The sequence below is a fragment of the Haliotis rubra genome, unplaced genomic scaffold (genome assembly GCF_003918875.1).
Source record: "Haliotis rubra isolate DU_JTF1 unplaced genomic scaffold, ASM391887v1 Scf5, whole genome shotgun sequence".
Classification (NCBI taxonomy): domain Eukaryota; kingdom Metazoa; phylum Mollusca; class Gastropoda; order Lepetellida; family Haliotidae; genus Haliotis; species Haliotis rubra.
Genome location: NW_025767190.1, coordinates 5,464,386 through 5,486,697, shown reverse-complemented (window position 1 = coordinate 5,486,697; position 22,312 = coordinate 5,464,386). Strand labels below are relative to the sequence as shown.

General features: G+C 41.2%; 1 protein-coding gene across 1 annotated transcript in view; it reads right to left on the bottom strand.

The window, feature by feature from the left end:
* The window catches only part of LOC124291750 (tripartite motif-containing protein 54-like), a 42,789-nt gene that overhangs the window by 17,561 nt on the left and 2,916 nt on the right, over positions 1 to 22,312 (bottom strand). The window contains exons 3-10 of the mRNA XM_046728822.1: positions 7,119 to 7,423; positions 6,305 to 6,400; positions 5,657 to 5,905; positions 5,254 to 5,285; positions 3,704 to 3,867; positions 3,445 to 3,513; positions 3,123 to 3,221; positions 2,117 to 2,764 (exon numbers count right to left, since the gene is read on the bottom strand). Coding sequence (XP_046584778.1) covers positions 2,118 to 2,764; positions 3,123 to 3,221; positions 3,445 to 3,513; positions 3,704 to 3,867; positions 5,254 to 5,285; positions 5,657 to 5,905; positions 6,305 to 6,400; positions 7,119 to 7,423 — 1,661 coding nt within the window. The 3' untranslated portion in view covers position 2,117. The remainder of the gene's footprint in view (positions 1 to 2,116; positions 2,765 to 3,122; positions 3,222 to 3,444; positions 3,514 to 3,703; positions 3,868 to 5,253; positions 5,286 to 5,656; positions 5,906 to 6,304; positions 6,401 to 7,118; positions 7,424 to 22,312) is intronic.

Below are 22,312 nucleotides of genomic sequence, written 5' to 3'. Positions count from 1 at the left end.
TCTGTCCATAACATAACAAATTACAGCAAAGCTTGTATACAACCGATGCTAAATAGATGCCACGATACATTATAGGGTCTGTTTGGTCTGGGAAGTCCGTTTTGGGAATAGGATTAATTATCTCTTAATTATCTCCAGACATAGAAAATAAGACCACCACTGTAACACTTATTGAGTGAGTGAGTGTGTGACTTTCAGTTTTACGCCGCTTTTAGCAATATTCATGCCATATCACGGCGGGGGACACCAGACAAGGGCTTCACACATTATAGCCACGTGGGCAATCGAACCCGGGTCTTCGACGTGACGAGCGAACGCTTTAATCACTGGGTTACCCGACCGCCCCTAACACTTATTGAAGAGCTTGAGCAGAAACACACGGGTGGAGTCCTTTCTTAAGACGTCAGTAGTTAAATCGGTATTGCGTGTAATTCTTCATATATTCGGTTTCAAATAGGTTAACAGGCTGGCATGTGTGCACCCTAATCGGAGATTGGCTATTCAACAGTTTCAGAATCTGTTTTCCACTTATCTGAGACATCCGACACCAGATCCACCAAGACAACTTCCAACGCAATGTTTCTGTGCGGTTCATTACCTAAGCTCAGCTTCCCAATAGTCTTCCAAAATATTACTTCCCTCTGCAGCTTGAATAATACCACACTAATACACTTTCTCGAACTACGCTGGGCACGGCGATCAAAATGCTGAGTCTAAAATGTATACGTTTTTCAGTTCTTTATTCTTATAAACCTTGTGCTTTACAAACACTTTCTCCGCCTCACAACGATCGTCCCACAGCTGTCATCTCACTGCACCACCAAGGCTTGTAGCATTTTTGTCTTTGTTGTTCTACCCTGAAGTACTTTTAACTGTCGAGTGAGACAATTTCGTACACATTTAATGCTTCAACGTTCAACAGAATCCATTGTATATGCATTTCACATTGTTTTGTGACAAAATAGCTGAATCTATCTTTTTTATAGCAGTTGCACAGTTTCAGGATGACAAAAAATTCAGTCGCTATTGCCTTTAAATTTAACTTTTTCTAACTTAATTCATATATTTCTTCAGGTAATAAGGTGAAGTTTTCATTTAAATTAAGCTTCCAAGATAAATAGGAGTGAAATAAACCGCTAGCATGGCTTACAGTAAAGTGTGAATAGTACTAGAGTTCCTCATGTGTTACAATTCAATATTCCCCAACAGCTTTGCCACGTGTAGAAACAGATATACAGTCAGTTTGGGCACCATTTCGACCACTGATAATGTTAGATCTAATCATTAAGCCACTCTGGTCAGGTTAATCACGTTCCTTCTAGGAATACTATCTACACCTTCTATAAAGTCCAGCGAGTTACTGCAGCTGCTAATAACATCACCATATATTGATATGGTACCCAACTTTTGATATTGGGACACATTAATTCAATTACGGTTTTGAAGCTCAGTCAGCATACTGCAACATATGAATTGTCCCGTGTATAGGCGTTCTTTGTATATGGCAAGCATTTGATGCAGATCTTGACAGTCACCCTGTCTTTATTTCCTAACGAAGGTGGGACGGGAGGTTATTCTACTTTTAGTTACTGTGAGCATTCCACTAAATGAAAATATAACCACAACAGGTAACGAAACACTCTGCGTATGACATTTTCTGCCACTAACAATCATAAGACACTTCAGTCTATACTGCCATGTAACATCGAATACCATTGTGGACAGAGAGCTACCCTTTGTGACTCTCTACAGCCGGTATGTGTTCATACATCAGTGTTCTGTGATCCAAGTTCAAGCAATAGTCTTCCGAGATCAACATACACATCCACAAAATGTTAAAATGAATTTTATTGTAATACTTTGCGATGTAGGTCAGTTTCATTATTTCAGACGAGTGTCAGATACAGGTTTCAGTTAATAAGCATGAAAGGAAACTGGTTCCCCAACAGTGCTTGTTCCCCGAGAACTGACCAGGTGTTTCTGAATATCAGTGTTCTGTATTCATTCTCAGTAGTTCAATGTGATGACGTACACTGAGATGTGGCTCTATAAAAGATATACATAAAGAAAGAAATCATCAAATTTCAAACTCCACGGTCAAGGTAAGCTTCATCACTTCAGTTCCAGAGTACGAATGGCAAACCACAGACATTTGAATCCAGTTCCAAGGACGTTCTAACCTTGTCTCCATTTTCGATAGACGCTACGGCAGTGACCGATGAGAAGTCCATACCCACAAAATTATGGAGAACCGCGTTCTCATCGACGTCAATGATCCTGAACATCTTATTCAAAAAGTCGACATTGAACCCGAGCTTGAGGTGCTCCTTCTTACGGCGTCTTATCCGTTTCTTTACCGTATGAGTTTCCCATGTGGTCTTCTTTGGGCCATCCCAGAACTCCATGACAATGTTTGCTGAGACAGGATCTTTGATTAGACTGCAACAGAGGCAATAGTAGTTTTCTCTCAATGGTGAATACACGTCTTCCTTTCCAGGTTTGCATATTCCGAGGTCCGTGATCAGGTCCTTGTCGTTGAGATGACTCAGGATAGCGAATGTAACAAGGATCTCCCAGTATAAATTCTTCCCTTGTAAGATAATGTGTGAAGCTATGCCACGTACGTTCCTCCAGTTACCGGAATTGTTAGCACATTCACCTCGAATCTCTTCATCCTGCCATCGCTCGTCCGTCACCAACAAACGGTCCTCGCATATCGCAAGTGATGAACTGCACTCATATGGATCCCACTCAAAGTTTGCACCTGATACAATCATGTAAATGTTAAATGATCAATGATAAAGACATTCAACTGTTGTTCACATCCTCACATGACAAAGTCCTACCAATGGTAACAACTGCCTCAGATGCCTGAAATTACAAAGCAATGATGGCGGAGTGATTAACGCTAGGATCCCTGTATTCACCACAACTAAATATCAACCAACTGAGATGAGTATTTCTTACAGGAGTGTTTTCCAAGGAATAGCATCACTACAAATTAATTAATGGGTTTTTGTGGAGTTTCGCTGACTGAATGTGAAACACATGATTTATTGTGACACTTTCTCTGCATGCATGGGACAGTGTATGAAGGTAACAAAACAAAGTATAGAACAAACCTTCGATGACGTTGTAAGTTGGTGTCCAGCAGAAATATCCGGTTTCACTTTCTGCAGCAACAACCTCTTCATCAGTGGCATCTTCCTCTTGACTGTGATCTAAATCATGAGGGAGAAAAGATTTCACAGGAACTGTCACTAATGTGAACTGAACCAAACTGTGAACAATATACGGCCAAAATATATACATATTTGATTCGCAGAACTGGGGCTTTAAGTAAGAGATACAGAACCTCCCAGAATGAAGTCAACGATCAAATCTTAAATTCATATTATGGCTACTACTCACCCGTTGATGTAACAAAAGAAGCGTATCACAAACCTTGGATGACGTTGTGATTTGCTGCAGCAACAACCTCTTCATCAGTGGAAACTTCCTCTTGACTATGAACTAAATCACGAGGGAGAAAAGATTTCACAGAAAATGTCACTAATGTGAACTGAAGCAAACTGTGAACAACATTTGGCCAAAATTTATACATATTTGATTTGCAAAACTGGGGCTTTAAGTAAGAGATACAGAACCTCTCAGAATGACGTCAACGATCAAAGCAAAAGGTTATGTCATGGCTACTACTCACCCGTTGATATGTCCTCGTTGCTAGCGGCTAAGGTTGTTTTAGTTGGGTCCAGAGACGGACCAAATAGTGCTGTGAAATCAGCTCTTAGATTCCCTGCAAACTCTTCACCATATGCAGGAAACGGCATGCCCAAACACGATGTCAAGTCATCCACTCTTGCCAGTCTGCAATCGAACCAGTTTGAGCGTTTAAAGTGTGAATATATTATTTAAACGTGACTGGGATAAAATTATTAGTTGTTTGTATTTCAAACATACTTGTAATAGCTTTAGCCTTGCATTTACATTTCAAACGACGAAATGGAGAATTATGACTACCACCACGTTAACACAGTACAACCAGAAATTATTGAGAATTTAAAGATTGTAATTCTTTTCACTCATTACTCAAGTTTTAAATGTGAATATTAGCAGAACATAACTCCAGACTCAAAGACAGGTGAACAGTTAGTATTTTGTCAAGTCACAATGGGCAGCAATGCAGGCTTCAAAATGCAGCAGGGCATACTACTGATCAAAGAAGTGAGAAAGTCGTGGTCCATACTGTCCCAATATCGTACCACCTCTTCTTTCACTTCAGCAATATTTGTCAGATTTTTCTTATTGACACTTTCCTTCATAAGTCCCCAAACATTTTCTATTGGATTTAGGTCAGGGCTATAGCTTGGCCAGTCTGATAATGTCATATTTTGGGTCCGAAACCAGGCCTGTGAATGCTTTGAGCGATGTTTTGGGTCGTTGTCCTGCTGGAAAATCCAAAAATGGAAAATCCAAAACACATGAGCAGATGGAAGTAAATGTCCTTCGAGAATATCTGTGTACCGCTCACTGTTCATATTCCCTTCAAATACACAGAGGGGCGTTGCCCCTAACACAGATATGCCACCCCACACGTTAAATTTCAGACTTTGGGAGCTGATACAAAGGTTTTTCAGTTTGTTTGGTCCAGAATTTCAGTGTATTAGGAAACAGCCACAGAACTTTCATCTGAGAAAAATCACATTGTCCCAGTTAAAATTTCTATGCTGTAAGCACCAGTTCAACCTTCGCTCCTTTTGTTCAGGTTTCATGATCGGTGATGGAAATCCTCGACTTTTCTGCCAACCCATTGCATGCAGCTCAGTTCTAATTGTCTCCTTACAGACAGCCACAGTTCCTCTATCAATCATATCCAGCCTTACGTTTTCTAAACTCCTTCGTTTGTTTTTAGAAACAAGAATACCAAGCCGCCTCCTGTCACCCACAGTCAATTTTCTGGGCCTACCTGCGCCTCCCTGGTGCTCAATGCCATATCCATTTGCAATATTTTTCAAAACACGATAAACAGTGGACAAAGGGAGAGAGAGAGAGAAGAAGAAGAAGCTGTATATACTTCAGACCAACTAAAGGACACAGCATGACAGTACAAATGATTCTGACTAACAGCATCGGGTGGTCAGGCTGCCGCCTTAATAGCTGGAATATTGTTGCGTTAAACACAAACGAAACTATGTAAAGGACCTCGACATTTCTTCCTCACATTTAAGCTTCAGAGGTGAATTGCATACTCACCGCTGTGTCTGTGTCAAGACGTCGTCCACCACCTGAAATAGTGTGTTTGTCGTCAGTGTCGGTAGGGATCAGTTAGCATTTAGGAAGAAATTTATACAATTGAAGAGAAGGGGGGGTTGTGATACATACATCCATTCTATTTATGCAGATTCTTTATATTTTGTGGAACCTCCTGTATACATATTTTAACGTAATCACTTTTTAAAAATTATCATTTCTAAAATTGAGACTTAGGCGCATAGGCGTCTAAATGTCAATAATATACGATATGTTGACTGGCGGTGGTCCCCCCTACGATGTAGATTGTGCTGGAGTAAAATATTGTGAATGTCTGAATACATGAACTTTAATTGAGGATGTAAAACAACAAGCTGATTAATATTCTACAAAACGCTTTGTCTACCTGCAGGAAACCGACTTGTCCTTCTTCTCCTTCCAGTCTCTGATCACCTATTGTATGTGCAGCTGCAGTGATACTGTCGACAGTGGAGATGTAGGACTGGAGTTGTTTCTGGTACGCCTCAAAAGATGTCTTGTTGTGCGTTTTCAAGGACTTCAACTTTTCTAGAACTTCTTTTTTCCGTGATTGAACACGTTCCTCTATGGATTCAGCCAATGAATTGATAGCATCTTCTTGTTTCTGCATCTGTTCCTATTGTATATGACAAACTAATACATCTGTGTGTCTGGGTTAGGGTTATATATATATTTTTAAAATGCATGTCAATCTAATTGGGGGAATAACTCGTATATTATATATGTGAGTGAGTTTAGTTTTATGCTGCACTCCAGCAATATTCCAGCTATATGGCGGCGGTCTGTAAATAATCAGATCTGCACTAGACAATCAAGGGATCAACAACATGAACATCGATCTACACAGTTGGGAAACGATGACATGTGTCGTCCCAGTCAGCGAGCTTGACCACCGGATCCGTTAGTCGCCTCTTACGTATTTAATATGTGAATCGTTCAGAATCCACTGATATTTTCTCACAAATATATAACAAGTTTCAGAAGGACAGCATGGCTATTCTAAGCAAGTAAGTACCTGTCTGTTACAATGATCAACCGATGCTGCTTTCAGTCTAGCTTCTTCCTTAGTGCGACTTCTTTCCAGCTCCTGAAGGCAAGTGGAGAGTTTGACCTAGGGAGAGATAGCGCATGGTATGAACACACCAAATGACGGCAACAATTTACCCTGATTCACTGGCAGCATACTCATAAATGCCGACGAAATCAAGTTCCAAAATAATTTGAAAACAAGTTACACCTGAGAAATAGGTAATCTATTCTGTGGAGATCCGTTTACCAGTGTTACTTTGAAAAAGTTCAAATAGTGGTTTTTTTAAACAATGCTTCATTTTTCAAACGGAATGGCAGTAAAAATTCATTGTGCATATCTTGTCAGTTACCGTTTATGTAACACGTAAGGAAAATGGCATGGGACTGTTCCCCAGTGGTAGAATGAGATTTGGAGAATCCCTACATATTTTCAGAATTTAAATCATGTATTAGAAAGGGCATACAATCTTGACATTTCAGGCAAACATCCTCATACATTGTATTTTCTTATCACATCTTTCCTTACTAATTTTCTCGAGAGTACTTTTTATTCCCAGAGATAATTCGCATCCAGTTGACGTATAGATGAAACGGTACCATCCGAATTCAATATGAAGAGCATGATCACGTACACTTCGGACACATTTGTAAACATTGGTACAAGCTGCTTGTTTTTTAAATCACTCGAGACGCTTATTCAAATTTGCATGTATGCAGCTATTATTTGATATTTGTTTTAGATAACAGAACTTTACAAAAGACAAGTTTTCACACAGAAGTTCAGTGATCATTGTTGTCACCTGCTGTTTTCTAAGTTCAGTTTTTAAGTCCTCTGTGACATGATAGCGATGTGTTGGCAATAGATCTCCACTCCTCACAATGACTTGACATGCCTTGCAGTACACGCTTTTCTCGTTCGATGGTGTTTGTTTGCAAGTTTCATCAGATGCCAGGGCAGGAGGCTGTCGGAAGGTCTCTTTGAACTTCCTACATATACTTGCTAGGGTGAAGTTTTTGGGTAGGCCATCAACACCCTCCAGGCCAAAGCTTGTTATTGCTCGACAGGCGGGGCAGGGCAGCGTGTTGCTGGTCTTTAAACGTGTGTCTAGGAAACACAGAAAGTAGCTGTTATTAATCGAGAGGCAGTTGCATGGTGTATAGATACGTTTAAACCAGTGTTCAGTGAACACTATTATGGAACAGCAAAAATATATCAGTTATGTGATTATGGCTCTTGTGTTTGCAGTTTGAGCAGCGTTAAGTGGTCAGTGTTATGGCCATTTTGAATGGTATTTCAGATTCTGCTACACTATTATACAATGTATAATGTTAAACGAAAGTACCACATTATCAATCGCCCATTAAAGGTTGGATAAACAGAAGTGATGTTTGTTGTTTAACGATGCACTCAGCAGTATTCCAGCTGTATGGCAGCATCTTCAAATAATTGAGTCTGGACTATACAATCCAGTGATCAACGTCTACGGGGTTGTGAAACAATGGCATATGTCCACAGAGTCATCCGATCCCGTTGGTCGCCTTTTACGACAAGCATGGGCTGCTGAAGACTAATCCGGATCTTCACAGGTAATAGAAGTGAGGGCGTGAACATGTTGTTTAGAAGTCAGGACTTATTATGATAGGTCCAGCAATGAGTGAGTGCTATTAGCAATATTCCAGCAATATCACGGCGGGGGACACCAGAAATGGGCTTCACACATTGTGCCCATGTGGGGAATCGTACCCGGTCTTCGGCGTGACAAACGAACGCTTTATCCTCTAGGCTACCCCACCGCCCCTCCAGCAGTGACGTCAGACTACTACCGAACATTATGAGAACATTTCTATATGTTAGTGATTTAAGTAGCTTATATACTTCCCTTCAAAAGTTCAGAATAACTAGCGTAAATATAGCCACTAACTTCTGGCAACTGTTCTAAACTTAATTTTGCAAAATAGTCCATATTGTTTAAAGGTATTGCTTACACATGAACTAGTGTATTCTAAAACAAATTTGTAACGTTGAAAAGATTATTGTCATGAGTTCAATAAATGATGGAACTCAGCTCTGTTCACATGCATGATATTTGCACATGCATTTCTGCAATTTGATGCATGATCCTCGTGAAATTCATCTGCATAAGGTTTGCAGTTGGTTCCCATAAGTTAGTGGAGAAATCAATCTCTGATGTAACCATATATACATAATATATGGTGAGTGTGTCTAAACATTTGGTGGGAGGTATATTATAGCCTTAAAATATTGGAGCTATTTAATGAAACTGAAAATATGTTTTCACAACCTACCCAATGATTCCTCGGCTGTAGTGGATTTGACATGCAAATCTTTGAGACACTCCCTGCAGTACGAGTGCATACATGACATCAAGACAGGGTCCTGGTATATTTGCAGGCATATTGGGCAGGTGAGCTCGCCTTCCATTGACGACTTCTTGCAGCAGTGTTTAAGGAGTCTCTGAAATGTATATGAACATACCGCTTTTTGTCACTTTTGAGTAAAAATGGAGGTGAAAAACACTTCAAATGAAGTGAAGATATCCAAGTTCCATTGAATCGTCTAGATGGAAGCTTCAGATGCACATTCCAACAGTTAAAAAAGCTTCAGAACAAGGATTTGTATTGGCACTATTATTGTAACGTGTTTCCAAGTGGAAACAAATACGTTATCTCACACATATATGCCAAAATGAAATATAAATCTAAAGCAAAATATTTAGCAGTATGGCTAGGGGGTTGGTGTGTAATGATGATGTTTATGGAGTATGCATGTACTTGTCTTGGGGAATAAAACCTTACTCGGAACTGATAAAACCCTCGACACGATGTGATAACTTAGAATGTCCATAACACAGGTAATGACACGATCTTTAGACACAACCTGCCACCCCCTATACCCGTAATAGACTAGGCAAGATCAAAAAATAACTGAAGACACCCTTACAAATGATACTACTTTAGTTAAAACTATAAACAATCACAACTTCCAAAAGCAAATCTTAAATGAATCTACAGTTGCCGCAGAAGTACAGCTGTCGATAATCACACGGTTTGGTGTTAACACTAACTTTTAAGTTATTCAGCTTACACACGACATTAGGTAACGTGGCTGAACTACCAAGCACAAATGACTCATTTGGGACCGTTCATAAACATGTACAATGTGAACGACCCCCCAAAAGCAAGTGGACCCAGCCCCCTCCCTATGCATGTCATGTACAAGATCAATGCCCCACCCCCACCCCCACCCTTCCCATAATTTTTAGGCATGAATTTTTTAAATGTATATGTAAAAATTGCTGACACCTCCACCCCGTACACGCGCGCGCGCACACACACACACACACACACACACACACTGAGGCTGAAGGGGTCGTTGTCGGCACAGGTACTACAGATACATACCCCAGGTACGTTTCTGTATACAGACATGTACCCTAAACAAAGTCAAAGTACAGAAACGTACCCGGTACCCTAAGAGGCGGACGAGTCCATATTCCGCAATCCAAAACCGAAACCGCATGTAGTTGTTACCGTTCTACTGATTGCGAGTTGAATTCACATGCATCGCGAAATATCCGTTACTGTGTATTCTCATTACTTACATAACGCAATCAAATGTATCTAATACAACAGCATGACAGTTCCGATCAAAAAAACGACACAATGGGAATTATGAACGGTCCCTTGATTTGTCCGGGGAGTAGCTTGTCATTTTGACAACGCTTTTTACCTGACACTAATATACACATACATAATGCATAACATATATTCGGCCAGGTACAACCATTAGCTCGTGACTGATCGCAAGAACAGGGAAGAGATAAGCCAACCTGTTTCTACCACTCATCCTCCAGAAGGGAATTGCATTTAACATCTTACCTCCACCAATCGAAACCAGCTGAGAAACTTTGCACGCTCCGCGGTCTCCTACGTGTTTTATCCGTCCGCCATTTTATTTGTTTCCGCGTATCAATGGAGACCATCTCAAATGTAATCTCAATCAGTTACGTCAGACTTCGACTATGTGTTGTGCAACAATAACTGCATTGTGTTCCTGTTCTTAGTTATTGTGTGTACTCCTTTTCCCCAGAATTTAAGGTATAATTCCCTTTAAGTTGGATTAAGACGAACTCCAAAAGATATATCTCAAAAATATAGTTTACAAGTTATTTACATACTGTCTCTTAAATGGGATAAATCTCAAACGAATTGAAGGTATTTAACCTCAATCTGTCACTGACTAACACTGCTCAAAGAATAACCAAATATAACTCAGTCGAGCAGTTTTGTGTATTAGCACACATTAAGTGGAAATAACAGCTGTTTGAAAATGACGATACAATGCATGCGTGACTTGCTGTTACATTTACAGCTTGTTCAGCTTGACCTGATCAAGTGATTACTAATGCTTTGCGTGACCGTGTCAAAAACTGGTTGGGTCTATTATTGTGAAGGGGTGCATCTCTGTCAGTTGATTGTCAACATGTCCGAACAGCCGAGACAAGGTCGCCGTTTAACATTCTCTGCTCCCCTATTTAATGAGGTTAACTCGACCTGCATTTGACCTCCTGGGTCATGCATATGTAGAGTAGATCAGGTCAAGCTGAACAAGCTGTAGTATTCTGTATTATGCATAGGGTCTGCACTATGAGACCTGCATTACTTCGGGATTTCCTCCCACACCAAGCTGACATGCCGTCATATAACTGGATTAATGTCCACAGTAATGATAACTTTCACTCACTCCGAAGACAGCGTTCGATTCCAGACATGGATACATTGTGAGAAGCCTCTCATCGTAGTCCCCGCCGTGATGGTGCTGGAGTGAGTTTGGTTTATGCCGCTTTCAGCGATATTCCAGCAATATCACGGCGGGAGACACTAGAAATGATCTTCACACATTGTACGCATGTGGGGAATCAACTCTGGTCTTCAGCATGACGAGCAAATGCTTTAACCACTTGGCTACAGCATCGCCTCTGGTGTTGCTGGAATACTATACTAAGTCAAAAAAGAAACTTCACAAAATGTAATTTGAAAAATAATGAATAATATTTTTCTGATGATACATCTATGTATCCGAAATGGGATACCTATCTTTCGACTCTAGAAAAACGTTAGCAAAACCCACTCAAACCCATCCATTCGTCGTGCAAATGATGTTAGTGCCAAATCAGGTTGTGCACGTGCAGTCGATCACGTGATCTTCGCATCGAAGTTTTCTTCATATGCACGTGTTTGCATTGGCCTCAAGAATTGAAAAAACACTTTTAAACCACAGTTCTAACGGTACTTGAAATGCCACGATTGTCAAATGTGCAACGTGAACGTGCCGTTGGCATATTGCAAGCGGGAAGGTCAGTTATTGACGTCGCAAGAGCAATGGGTTGCAGCCGTCGTACTGTGTATGACTTGCGAGGTCGTCTACAACAAACTGGCACCACTTCTGATCGCCCAAGGTCGGGGTGTCCACGTGTGACGTCACGAGCAGAAGACCGTCAAATCGTCCTACGTCACCTACGTGACAGATTTCTGCCGGCTACACGAACCAGGGCTGAGATGTTTAGAGGTCGACTGTCCTCACAGACCATTCGAAATCGGTTGTGGGCTGCCAATCTCCATTCTCGACGTCCATATCGTGGGCCAATATTGACGCCGTTTCATCAACGTCAACGTCTGCTGTGGGCCCAACGTCACCTCCGATGGACCCAGAGTGACTGGAATTGAGTCGTCTTTAGCGACGAATCCAGGTTTACCCTCAGATTCGCGGACGGCAGGCATAGAATCTGGAGACTACGTCGTGAACGGTATGCCCAATGTTGTGTACAGGAAGTCGACAGATTCGGGGGAGGAAGTTGCATGGTGTGGGGTGCTTTCTGTGGGAACAACCGTTCCCGACTTCTAGTCATCCGTGGAAACCTCACAGCTGCTGCTTACCGCGACCAGGTGCTCACCCCCGAACTCGTTCCTTTCATGGGGGCTCATGGCCCAGGCCTACAGTTCCAGCATGATAATGCTCGGCCGCATACCGCGATGTTGACACGAAATTTCCTTCAAAACGCTGGAATCAACGTCATGGACTGGCCATCGAGGTTCCCTGACCTTAATCCAATAGAGCACGTTTGGGATGCACTTGGGAGAAGGCTTTGTGGTCTTAGGAACCAACCTCAGAATTTGCAGGAACTTGGCGCTGCCTTGCAAGAGCAATGGCGCAGAATCCCCAACCACGTGTTCACAAGCATCAGGCAGTCGATGAGGAGACGGTGTTTGGCAGTGATGAATGCGCGGGGCGGCCATACACGATACTGAACTGAGATATTTCGCATTTTTATTCTTGTGACTTGACATTCTGTATACCTATGTTTTGGAACGGCAGTGTAGCCTAATGGAACTGATTATGGCACTGTCAGTGTATTGAGTACATCACACAGATCTCAGCAATGAAATAATAACAATTTAACCATCTTACCATCTTTTGTTCTTTTATAGTGCCCTGTAGAATGAATGTGAAGTTCCTTTTTTGACTCGGTATAGTATTGTACAGGCATTTGTTATTGAGGAGTTAGTATGTGCTGTTAGTGAGATGGGTGTTATTAGAGGATGTCGAAAGGTCGTTTTTGGTGTTTTTGGTGTTGGTGATGACTGTCAGAGGATTGTAATAGTATCTGGGATTTAAAACCAGTCAACAGATTTCAACAGCCTGGGATGTGAGAGAATGACCAAAAGGACGAGGTATAAAAATGTTACATGAGTAACAATATCAGACATGTCAGGGTTGGTTCATAATGTTTTTAGCCTACTATCGCGTGCACTTATTGAAAATGCGTCTGCAAAATATTTGCTATATATGCCTGTCCTTCTGCTACGTATGTTACATTTGACAACTGCTAACCAGTGCGTACGAAATCATTTGAGAAGCAATACACCCAACAAAGGCGGCTAGCTCCCGCCCGACATCTTGTTTGTTTACATGGTCTGTGTTGTAATTGCACTCCATCGTTTTTGTTAAGATCAGTAGAAGTTCATAATATCGTGTCGGAACAATAATTAGTTGTCAGGTATGTGTTACTTTCAATGTAAGCAGTAGTTTCATTCTCTTGGAGTCAGGTGTAGTTCTAAATCTTTTAGAACAGCCACAGTCTAATCTACGATGGCTCAGAACGTTCTAAAAGGTAGTTATACATGTATGTGAGCAAGCGTATGTATATACCACATCACATCGCAACAAGCCATGTAGCCGTGTGAAGATGGGCACTTATAGAATATATGTAACAATAAAGGTTCTACACTGGTAGATCAGAGCTAGCGGTGGTTCAAGGCGATCTTACAGCAACTCGCTACATAGACCAAATCCTGCGATCTCACCTCCTCCCACGTAACCGCCAGGGGATGCTGTTTCAACACGACAACGCTCGTGCCTATAAGTGCCTATCTCGCCAAAGCAAACGCCAATGTCCTTCCAAATCGCCTGATCGGAACCCGACCGAGCATCTATGGGACGAACTTAATCGACGCGTCCGTAAACGGAGTCGAGCAGTGAGGGCTGCAAGGGGTGGTGTCACCAGGTACTAACCTGAACGCCCCCTGGTGTCTACACATGTGCAATGAGTGCACTGAATGAATGTTGACTGTGACAACAATACACATGTTCATCCGTGTGTCGAACTTCCTTCATCTGTGTTCAAACTTTATCGATTGATGCACACTTAAATACGTTTAATACATGTACTTAGTTTTGGCCCGTGCGTGTCTAGCTTTTGAAGAGTTTACATTTACCGACACCCTTACGGTAACAGCTAAATCGTTGATGTGGAGTGAGTGAGTGAGTTTAGTTTTACGCCGCTTTTAGCATTATTCCAGCAATATCACGACGGGGGACACTAGAAATGGGCTTCACATATTGTACCCATGAAGGGAATAGAACCCGGGCCTTCGGCGTGACAAGCGAACGCTTTAACCACTAGGCTACCCCACCGCCCCTCGTTGATGTGGATATCTAATAACGCAGGTGATAACTAGCACCCTTGTTTGACTCCATAGCTGACATTAAAGCACTCAGATGTAATTTCGTAAAACCTAACACAACTGGACATTTTTGCATATTGCGGGTAGATATTTTCTCATGTGTTCCGATAGCCCTTGATCGTCCAGTTCCTCAAACAAAATAAATCTACTTATAATAGAATCATAAGCTTTTTAAAATCATTGAAGGCAGTAAATGTAGCATTCTCGTCCCACAGAGGTTACTTGTCTGGAGTCATATCTTCCTCTCTTTTCGGAAACCGTTTTGCTCCTCGGCGATTATAATATTTCACTCTGTCCATTACTTAACAAAATACAGCAAAGCTTGCATACAACCGATGCTAAATATACTGAGTCAAAAAATGTAATTGGAAAAATAATGAATAATTTTTCTCTGATGATATATCTATGTATCCGAAATGGGATCCCTATCTTTCGACTCTAGAAAAACGTTAGCAAAACCCACTCAAACCCATCCATTCGTCGTGCAAATGATGTTAGTGCCAAATCAGGTTGTGCACGTGCAGTCGATCACGTGATCTTCGCATCGAAGTTTTCTTCATATGCACGTGTTTGCATTGGCCTCAAGAATTGAAAAAACACTTTTAAACCACAGTTCTAACGGTACTTGAAATGCCACGATTGTCAAGCGGGACGATCAGTTATTGACGTCGCAAGAGCAATGGGTTGCAGCCGTCGTACTGTGTATGTCCACGTGTCCACGTGTGACGTCACGAGCAGAAGACCGTCAAATCGTCCTACGTCACCTACGTGACAGATTTCTGCCGGCTACACGAACCAGGGCTGAGATGTTTAGAGGTCGACTGTCCTCACAGACCATTCGAAATCGGTTGTGGGCTGCCAATCTCCATTCTCAACGTCCATATCGTGGGCCAATATTGACGCCGTTTCATCAACGTCAACGTCTGCTGTGGGCTCAACGTCACCTCCGATGGACCCAGAGTGACTGGAATTGAGTCGTCTTTAGCGACGAATCCAGGTTTACCCTCAGATTCGCGGACGGCAGGCATAGAGTCTGGAGACGACGTCTCGAACGGTATGCCCAATGTTGTGTACAGGAAGTCGACAGATTCGGGGGCGGAAGATGCATGGTGTGGGGTGCTTTCTGTGGGAACAACCGTTCCCGACTTCTGGTCATCCGTGGAAACCTCACAGCTGCTGCTTACCGCGACCAGGTGCTCACCCCTGAACTCGTTCCTTTCATGGCGGCTCATGGCCCAGGTCTACAGTTCCAGCATGATAATGCTCGGCCGCATACCGCGATGTTGACACGAAATTTCCTTCAAAACGCTGGAATCAACGTCATGGACTGGCCATCGAGGTCCCCTGACCTTAATCCAATAGAGCACGTTTGGGATGCACTTGGTCTTAGGAACCAACCTCAGAATTTGCAGGAACTTGGCGCTGCCTTGCAAGAGCAATGGCGCAGAATCCCCAACCACGTGTTCACAAGCATCAGGCAGTCGATGAGGAGACGGTGTTTGGCAGTGGTGAATGCGCGGGGCGGCCATACACGATATTGACCTGAGAAATTTCGCATTTTTATTCTTGTGACTTGACATTCTGTATACCCAGGTTTTGGAACGGCAGTGTAGCCTAATGGAACTGATTATGGCACTGTCAGTGTATCGAGTACATCACACAGATCTTAGCAATGAAATAATAACAATTTAACCATCTTACCATCTCTTGTTCTTTTATAGTGCCCTGAAGAAAGAATGTGAAGTTTCTTTTTTGACTCAGTATAGATGCCACGATACATTTTAGGGCCTGTTTGGTCTGGGAAATTCGTTTTCGGAATAGGATTAAGTATCTCTTACCTCCGGACATAGGGAATACGACCACCACTGTAACACTTATTGAGTGAGTGAGTGAGTGACTTTCAGTTTTACGCCGCTTTTAGCAATATTCATGCCATATCACGGCGGGGGACACCAGACAAGGGCTTCACACATTATAGCCACGTGGGCAATCGAACCCGGGTCTTCGGCGTGACGTGCGAACGTTTTAATCACTGGGCTACCCGACCGCCCCTAACACTTATTGAAGAGCTTGAGCAGAAGCTCACGGGTGGAGTCCTTTCTTAAGACTTCAGTAGTAAAATCGTCATTGCGTGTAATTCTTCATATATTCGTTTTCAAATAGGTTAACAGGCTGGCATGTGTGCACGCTAATCGGAGATTGGCTATTCAACAGTTTCAAAATCTGTTTTCGACTTATCTAAGACATCCGACACCAGATACACCAAGACAAGTAACGCCCAGCTTCCCAATAGTCTTCCAAAATATTACCAACCTCAGCGGCTTGAATAATACCACATTAATACACTTTCTCGTACTACGCTAGGCACAGCGATCAAAACGCTGAGTCTAAAATGTATACGTTTCTCGGTTCTTTATTCTTATAACCCTTGTGCTTTACAAACACTTTCTCAGCCTCACAACGATCGTCCCACAGCTGTCATCTCACTGCACCACCAGGGCTTGTAGCATTTTCGTCTTTGTTGTTCTACCCTGAGGTATTTTTAACTGTCGAGTGAGACAATTTCGTACACATTTAATTCTTCAACGTTCCACAGAATCCATTGTATATGTAATTCACATTGTTTTGTGACAAAATAGCTGAATCTATCTTATTTGTAGCAGTTGCAGTTTCAGGATGACAAAAAAATCAGTCGGTATTGCCTTTAAATTAAACTTTTTCTAACTTAATTCATATATTTCTTCAGGTAAAAAGGTCAAGTTTTCATTTAAGTTATGCTTCCAAGATAAATAGGAGTGAAATAAACCGCTAGCATGGCTTACAGTAAAGTGTGAATAGTACTGGAGTTCCTCATGTGTTACAATTCAATATTCTCCAACAGCTTTGCCACGTGTAGAAACAGACATACAGTCAGTTTGGGCACCATTTCGACCATTGATAATGTTAGTTATCTAATCATTAAGCCACTCTGGTGAGGTCATTACGTCGCATCTAGGAATACTATCTACATCTTCTATAAAGTTCAGCGAGTTACCGCAGCTGCTAGTAACGTCACCATATATTGATATGGTTCCCAACTTTTGATATTGGGACACATCAATTCAATTTAAGGTTATGTGAAGCTCAATCAGCATACTGCAACATATGAATTGTCCCATGTATAGTCGTTCTTTGTATATGGCAAGCATTTGATGCAGATCTTGACAGTCACTCAGCGTATGACATTTTCTGCAACTAACAATCATAAGACACTTCACTCTACACTGCCATGTAACATCGAATACCATATACGTATTGTGGACAGAGAGCTACCCTTGACTCTCTACAGCCGGTATGTGTTCATACATCAGTGTTCTGTTCATCATTTAAGACGGAAGTGATACCGGTTTCAGTTATGAAGCATGAAAGGAAACTGGTTCCAAAACAGTGCTCGTTCCCCCGGAACTGACCGGGTGTTGCTCAATATTAGTGTTCTGTATTCAAAGTGATCGATGTACAGTGTGGTGTTGCTCCATTAAAGATACACATAACAAAAAAATGATTAAAGTTAAAGATCCATGGTCAACAAGGTAGGCTTCATCACTTCAGAGTATTCCTTAAGTTTCAGTTCCAAAGTACGGATGGAAAATCATGGACATTTGAATCCAATTTTAAGGACGTTCTAACGTTGTCTCCATTTTCTATAGATGCTACGGCAGTGACCGATGAGAAGTCCATACCCACAAAACTATGGAGAACAGCGTTCTCATCGACGTCAATGATCCTGAACATCTTATTCAAAAAGTCGACATTGAACCCGAGTTTGAGATGCTCCTTCTTACGGCGTCTTATCCGTTTCTTTACCGTATGAGTTTCCCATGTGGTCTTCTTTGGGCCATCCCAGAACTCCATGACAATGTTTGCTGAGACAGGATCTTTGATTAGACTGCAACAGAGGCAATAGTAGTTTTCTCTCAATGGTGAATGCACGTCTTCCTTTCCAGGTTTGCATATTCCGAGGTCCGTGATCAGGTCCTTGTCGTCGAGATGACCCAGGATAGCGAATGTAACAAGGATCTCCCAATATACATTCATTTCTTCCATGACAATGTGTGAAGCTATGCCACGTACGTTCCTCCAGTTACCGGAATTGTGGGCAGATTCACCTCGGATCTCTTCATCCTCCCATCGCTCGTCCGTCACCAACAAACAGTCCTCGGATATCGCAAGTGATGAACTGCAGTCATCTGGATCCCACTCAAAGTTTGCACCTGATACAATCATGTAAATGTTAAATGATCAATCGATAAAGACATTCAACTGTTGTTCACATCCTCACATGACAAAGTCTTACCAATGGTAACAACAACCTCAGATGCCTGAAATCACAAAGCAATGATGGCGGAGTGAATAATGCTGGGATCCCTGTATTCACCGCAACTAAATATCAACCAACTGAGATGAGTATTTCTTACAAGAGGTTAGTGTTTTCCACGGAATAGCATCACTACAAATAAATGAGTGTTTTTTTTTTGTGGAGTTTCGCTGATTGAATGTGAAAAACATGATTTAGTGTGACACTTTCTCTGCATGCGTGGGGCAGTGTATAACCGTAACAAAGAACAAATCTTCGATGACGTAAGCTGGTGTCCAGCAGAAATGTGTATTTCTGGTTTCACTTTCTGCAGCAACAACCTCCTCATCAGTAGAAACCTCCTCTTGACTGTGATCTAAATCACGAGGGAAACTGTCACTAATGTGAACTGAACCAAACTGAACAATATTTGGACAAAATATACACATATATACATATTTGATTCGCAGATCTGGGGCTTTAAGTAAGATAAAGAACCTCTCAGAATGACGTCAAGTATCAAAGCATAAGGTTTCATCATGGCTACTACTCACCCGTTAATGTGTCCTTGTTGCTAGGGACTAAGGTAGTTGGGACTGGTAAGGGACCAAACAGTATTCTGTAAAAATCAACTTTTAGAGTCTCTGCAAACTCTTCACCATATGGAAGAAAGGGTACGCCCAAACAAAAGGTCACGTCATCCACTCTTGCCAGTCTGCAATTGAACCAGTTTCAGTGTGAAAATATTATCAAATGAGTTACTGAAGTAAAGTTATTAGCTGCTTGTATTTCAATCATGCCTGTGTCTTTAAAGTTGCATTGTGAATATTGTCACATTTCTTCTATTGATTCCAATTATAGACCCATTTCTCTTATAGGTTGCATAGGAAAACTATTTGAAAGAGTTATATACAAACACTTGGATAACTATTTCCATGTTAACAATCTTTTATTTAAGTACCAATCAGGCTTCCAGGCGGGTCATTCAACTGTCTCTCAATTAATTGAACTTAACCATCATATTTGTATATCTCTCGGCAGCAAAGAAAAATATTGTATTATATTTTGCGATGTATCAAAAGCATTTGATCGTGTGTGGCACAAAGGACTTGTACATAAATTACTGATGTATGGTATTAGAGGCCAGTTTTTACAATGGGTATCGAATTACAGTAATGATCGCAGTTAGCACGTCTTTGTAAATGGAGCTATATATGACTATACAAATGATTCTATGTATAGAAACCGTGAAGAGATCCGGCTTAGAATTGGTCTTCAACAACCCATGCTTGTCGTAAGGGGCGACGAACAGAATCAGGTAGTCAGGCTCGCTGACTTGGTTGATACATGTCATCGTATCCCAATTGCGTAGATGGATGCGCATGATGTTGATCACTTGATAGTCTGGTCCAGACTCGATTATTTACTGACTGCCGCCTTATTGTTGAGTGATGCGTTAAACACAAACGGAAAAGAAACGAAACTATGTAAAGGACCTCGACATTCTTCCTGACATTAAAGCTTCAGAGGTGAATTACATACTCACCGCTGTGTTTGTGTTAAGACGTCGTCCACCACCTGAAATAGTGTGTTTGTCGTCAGTGTCGGTAGGGATCGGGTAGCATTTAGAAAGGAATTTATACAACTGAACATAAGTGCGTTGGTGATACATACATCCATTGTATTTATACAAAGATTCTATATATTTTGTTGGACTTTCTGTAGATATATTTTAACCACTTTTTTAAACTTCTCATTTCTACGATTGCGACTTAAAAGCATTGGGAATGTAATATTCTTGTCTAAATGTCAATGGTAAACGAAATGGTTTCTGGCGGATGTCCCTCACAACGGAGATTGTTCTGGAGGGAAACAAAGGGGTTGTCTGTATGCATGAACTGAGGATGTAAAACAACAAACTGATTATTATTCTACGAACAGCTTTGTCTACCTGCAGGAAACTGACTTGACCGTCTTCTCCCTCCAGTTTCTGTTCATCCATTGTATGTGCAGCTGCAGTGATGCTGTCGACAGTGGAGATGTAGGACTGGAGTTGTTTCTGATACGTCTCAAAACACCACTTGTTGTGCGTTTTCAAGGACTTTATGTTTTCTAGAAATTCTTCTTTCCGTGATCGAAGACGTTCCTCAATGGATTCAGCCAATGAATTGATGGCATCTTCTTCGTTCTGCACCTGTTCCTATTGTATATAACAAACTGATGTATCTGTGTGTCCGGGTTAGTTATATATATATATGTAATATAACTGCATGTCAATCTAATTGGGTGAATAGCACGTATATTAAATACGTAAATCGTTCAGAATCCACTGATACTTTCTCACTCATAAATATATAACAAAATTCAGAAGACAGTATGGCTATTCTACGTATTCTACACAAGTACCTGTCTGTTACAATGATCAACCGATGCTGCTTTCAGTCTAGCTTCCTCCATAGTGCGACTTCTTTCCAACTCCTGAAGGCAAGTGGAGAGTTTGTCCTGGGGAAAGATAACGCTTGGCATGAACACACCAAAGACACAAAATGATGGTGATCATTTACCCTCAAGACATGGGACTGTTCCCAGTTGTAGAATGAGATTTGGAAAATCCTTACATTTTTCAGAATTTGAATTTTATATTTTATTTTATTTATAAATGTAATTTAGTTCTTACGAAGGACATATGATCTTGACATTTCAGCCTGACATCCTCATACATTGTATTTTCTTATCACATCTTTCCTTACTAATTATCGAGAGAGTAGTTTTTATTCTCAGAAATAATTCGTATCCATTTCTTTGATTCATGGGGGTCAATTGGAGTATAGATGAAACGGATTGTCCAAGAGCAAAGTTGGTACCATTCTATTTTAATATGAACACGTACACTTACAGGTATAATGTACAGGCTGTTTCTTATGAAAATCACGCGAGACTTTATTCAGATTTGTATGTATGTATCTATTATTTGATATTATTTTAGATACCAGAACATTACATATAAAGTGGTTGTCACACATAAGTTCCGTGATCATTGTTATCAGCTGTTGTTTTGTAATTTTAGTTTCTAGGTCCTCTGTAACGTGATAGCATGTGTTGTCTACACAGATGTGTTGTCTAGACGGACATCCTTGCCGGATTTTCTTTTCTTGTCACATGTTTCCTAATTTTCGAGAGAGTAGTTTTTATTCTCAGAGATTATTCGTATCCATTTTATTGATTCATGAGGTCAGTTTACTTTTAAATGAAACAGATTGTCTAAAGGCAAAGCTAGTGCCATCAAAAAGCGTTAGCGTATTGAAATATGAAAGGCAAGATAGGTCACCAATGCTCCAGATATAATCGTAAAAACTGTTTCTGTTGAAAATAACGCGATAGGCGATACGCGTATTCAAATTTGCATGTGAGCAACTCCTATTTGATATTTGTTTTAGATACAAAAACTTTACGTAAGACATGTTTACACAAACATTTCCGCGATCATGGTTATCACCTGCTGTTTTCTAAGTTCAGTTTCGAGGTCCTCTGTGACGTGATAGCGATGTGTTGGCAATAGATCTCCACTCCTCACAATGACTTGACATGCCTTGCAGTACACGCTTTTCTCGTTCG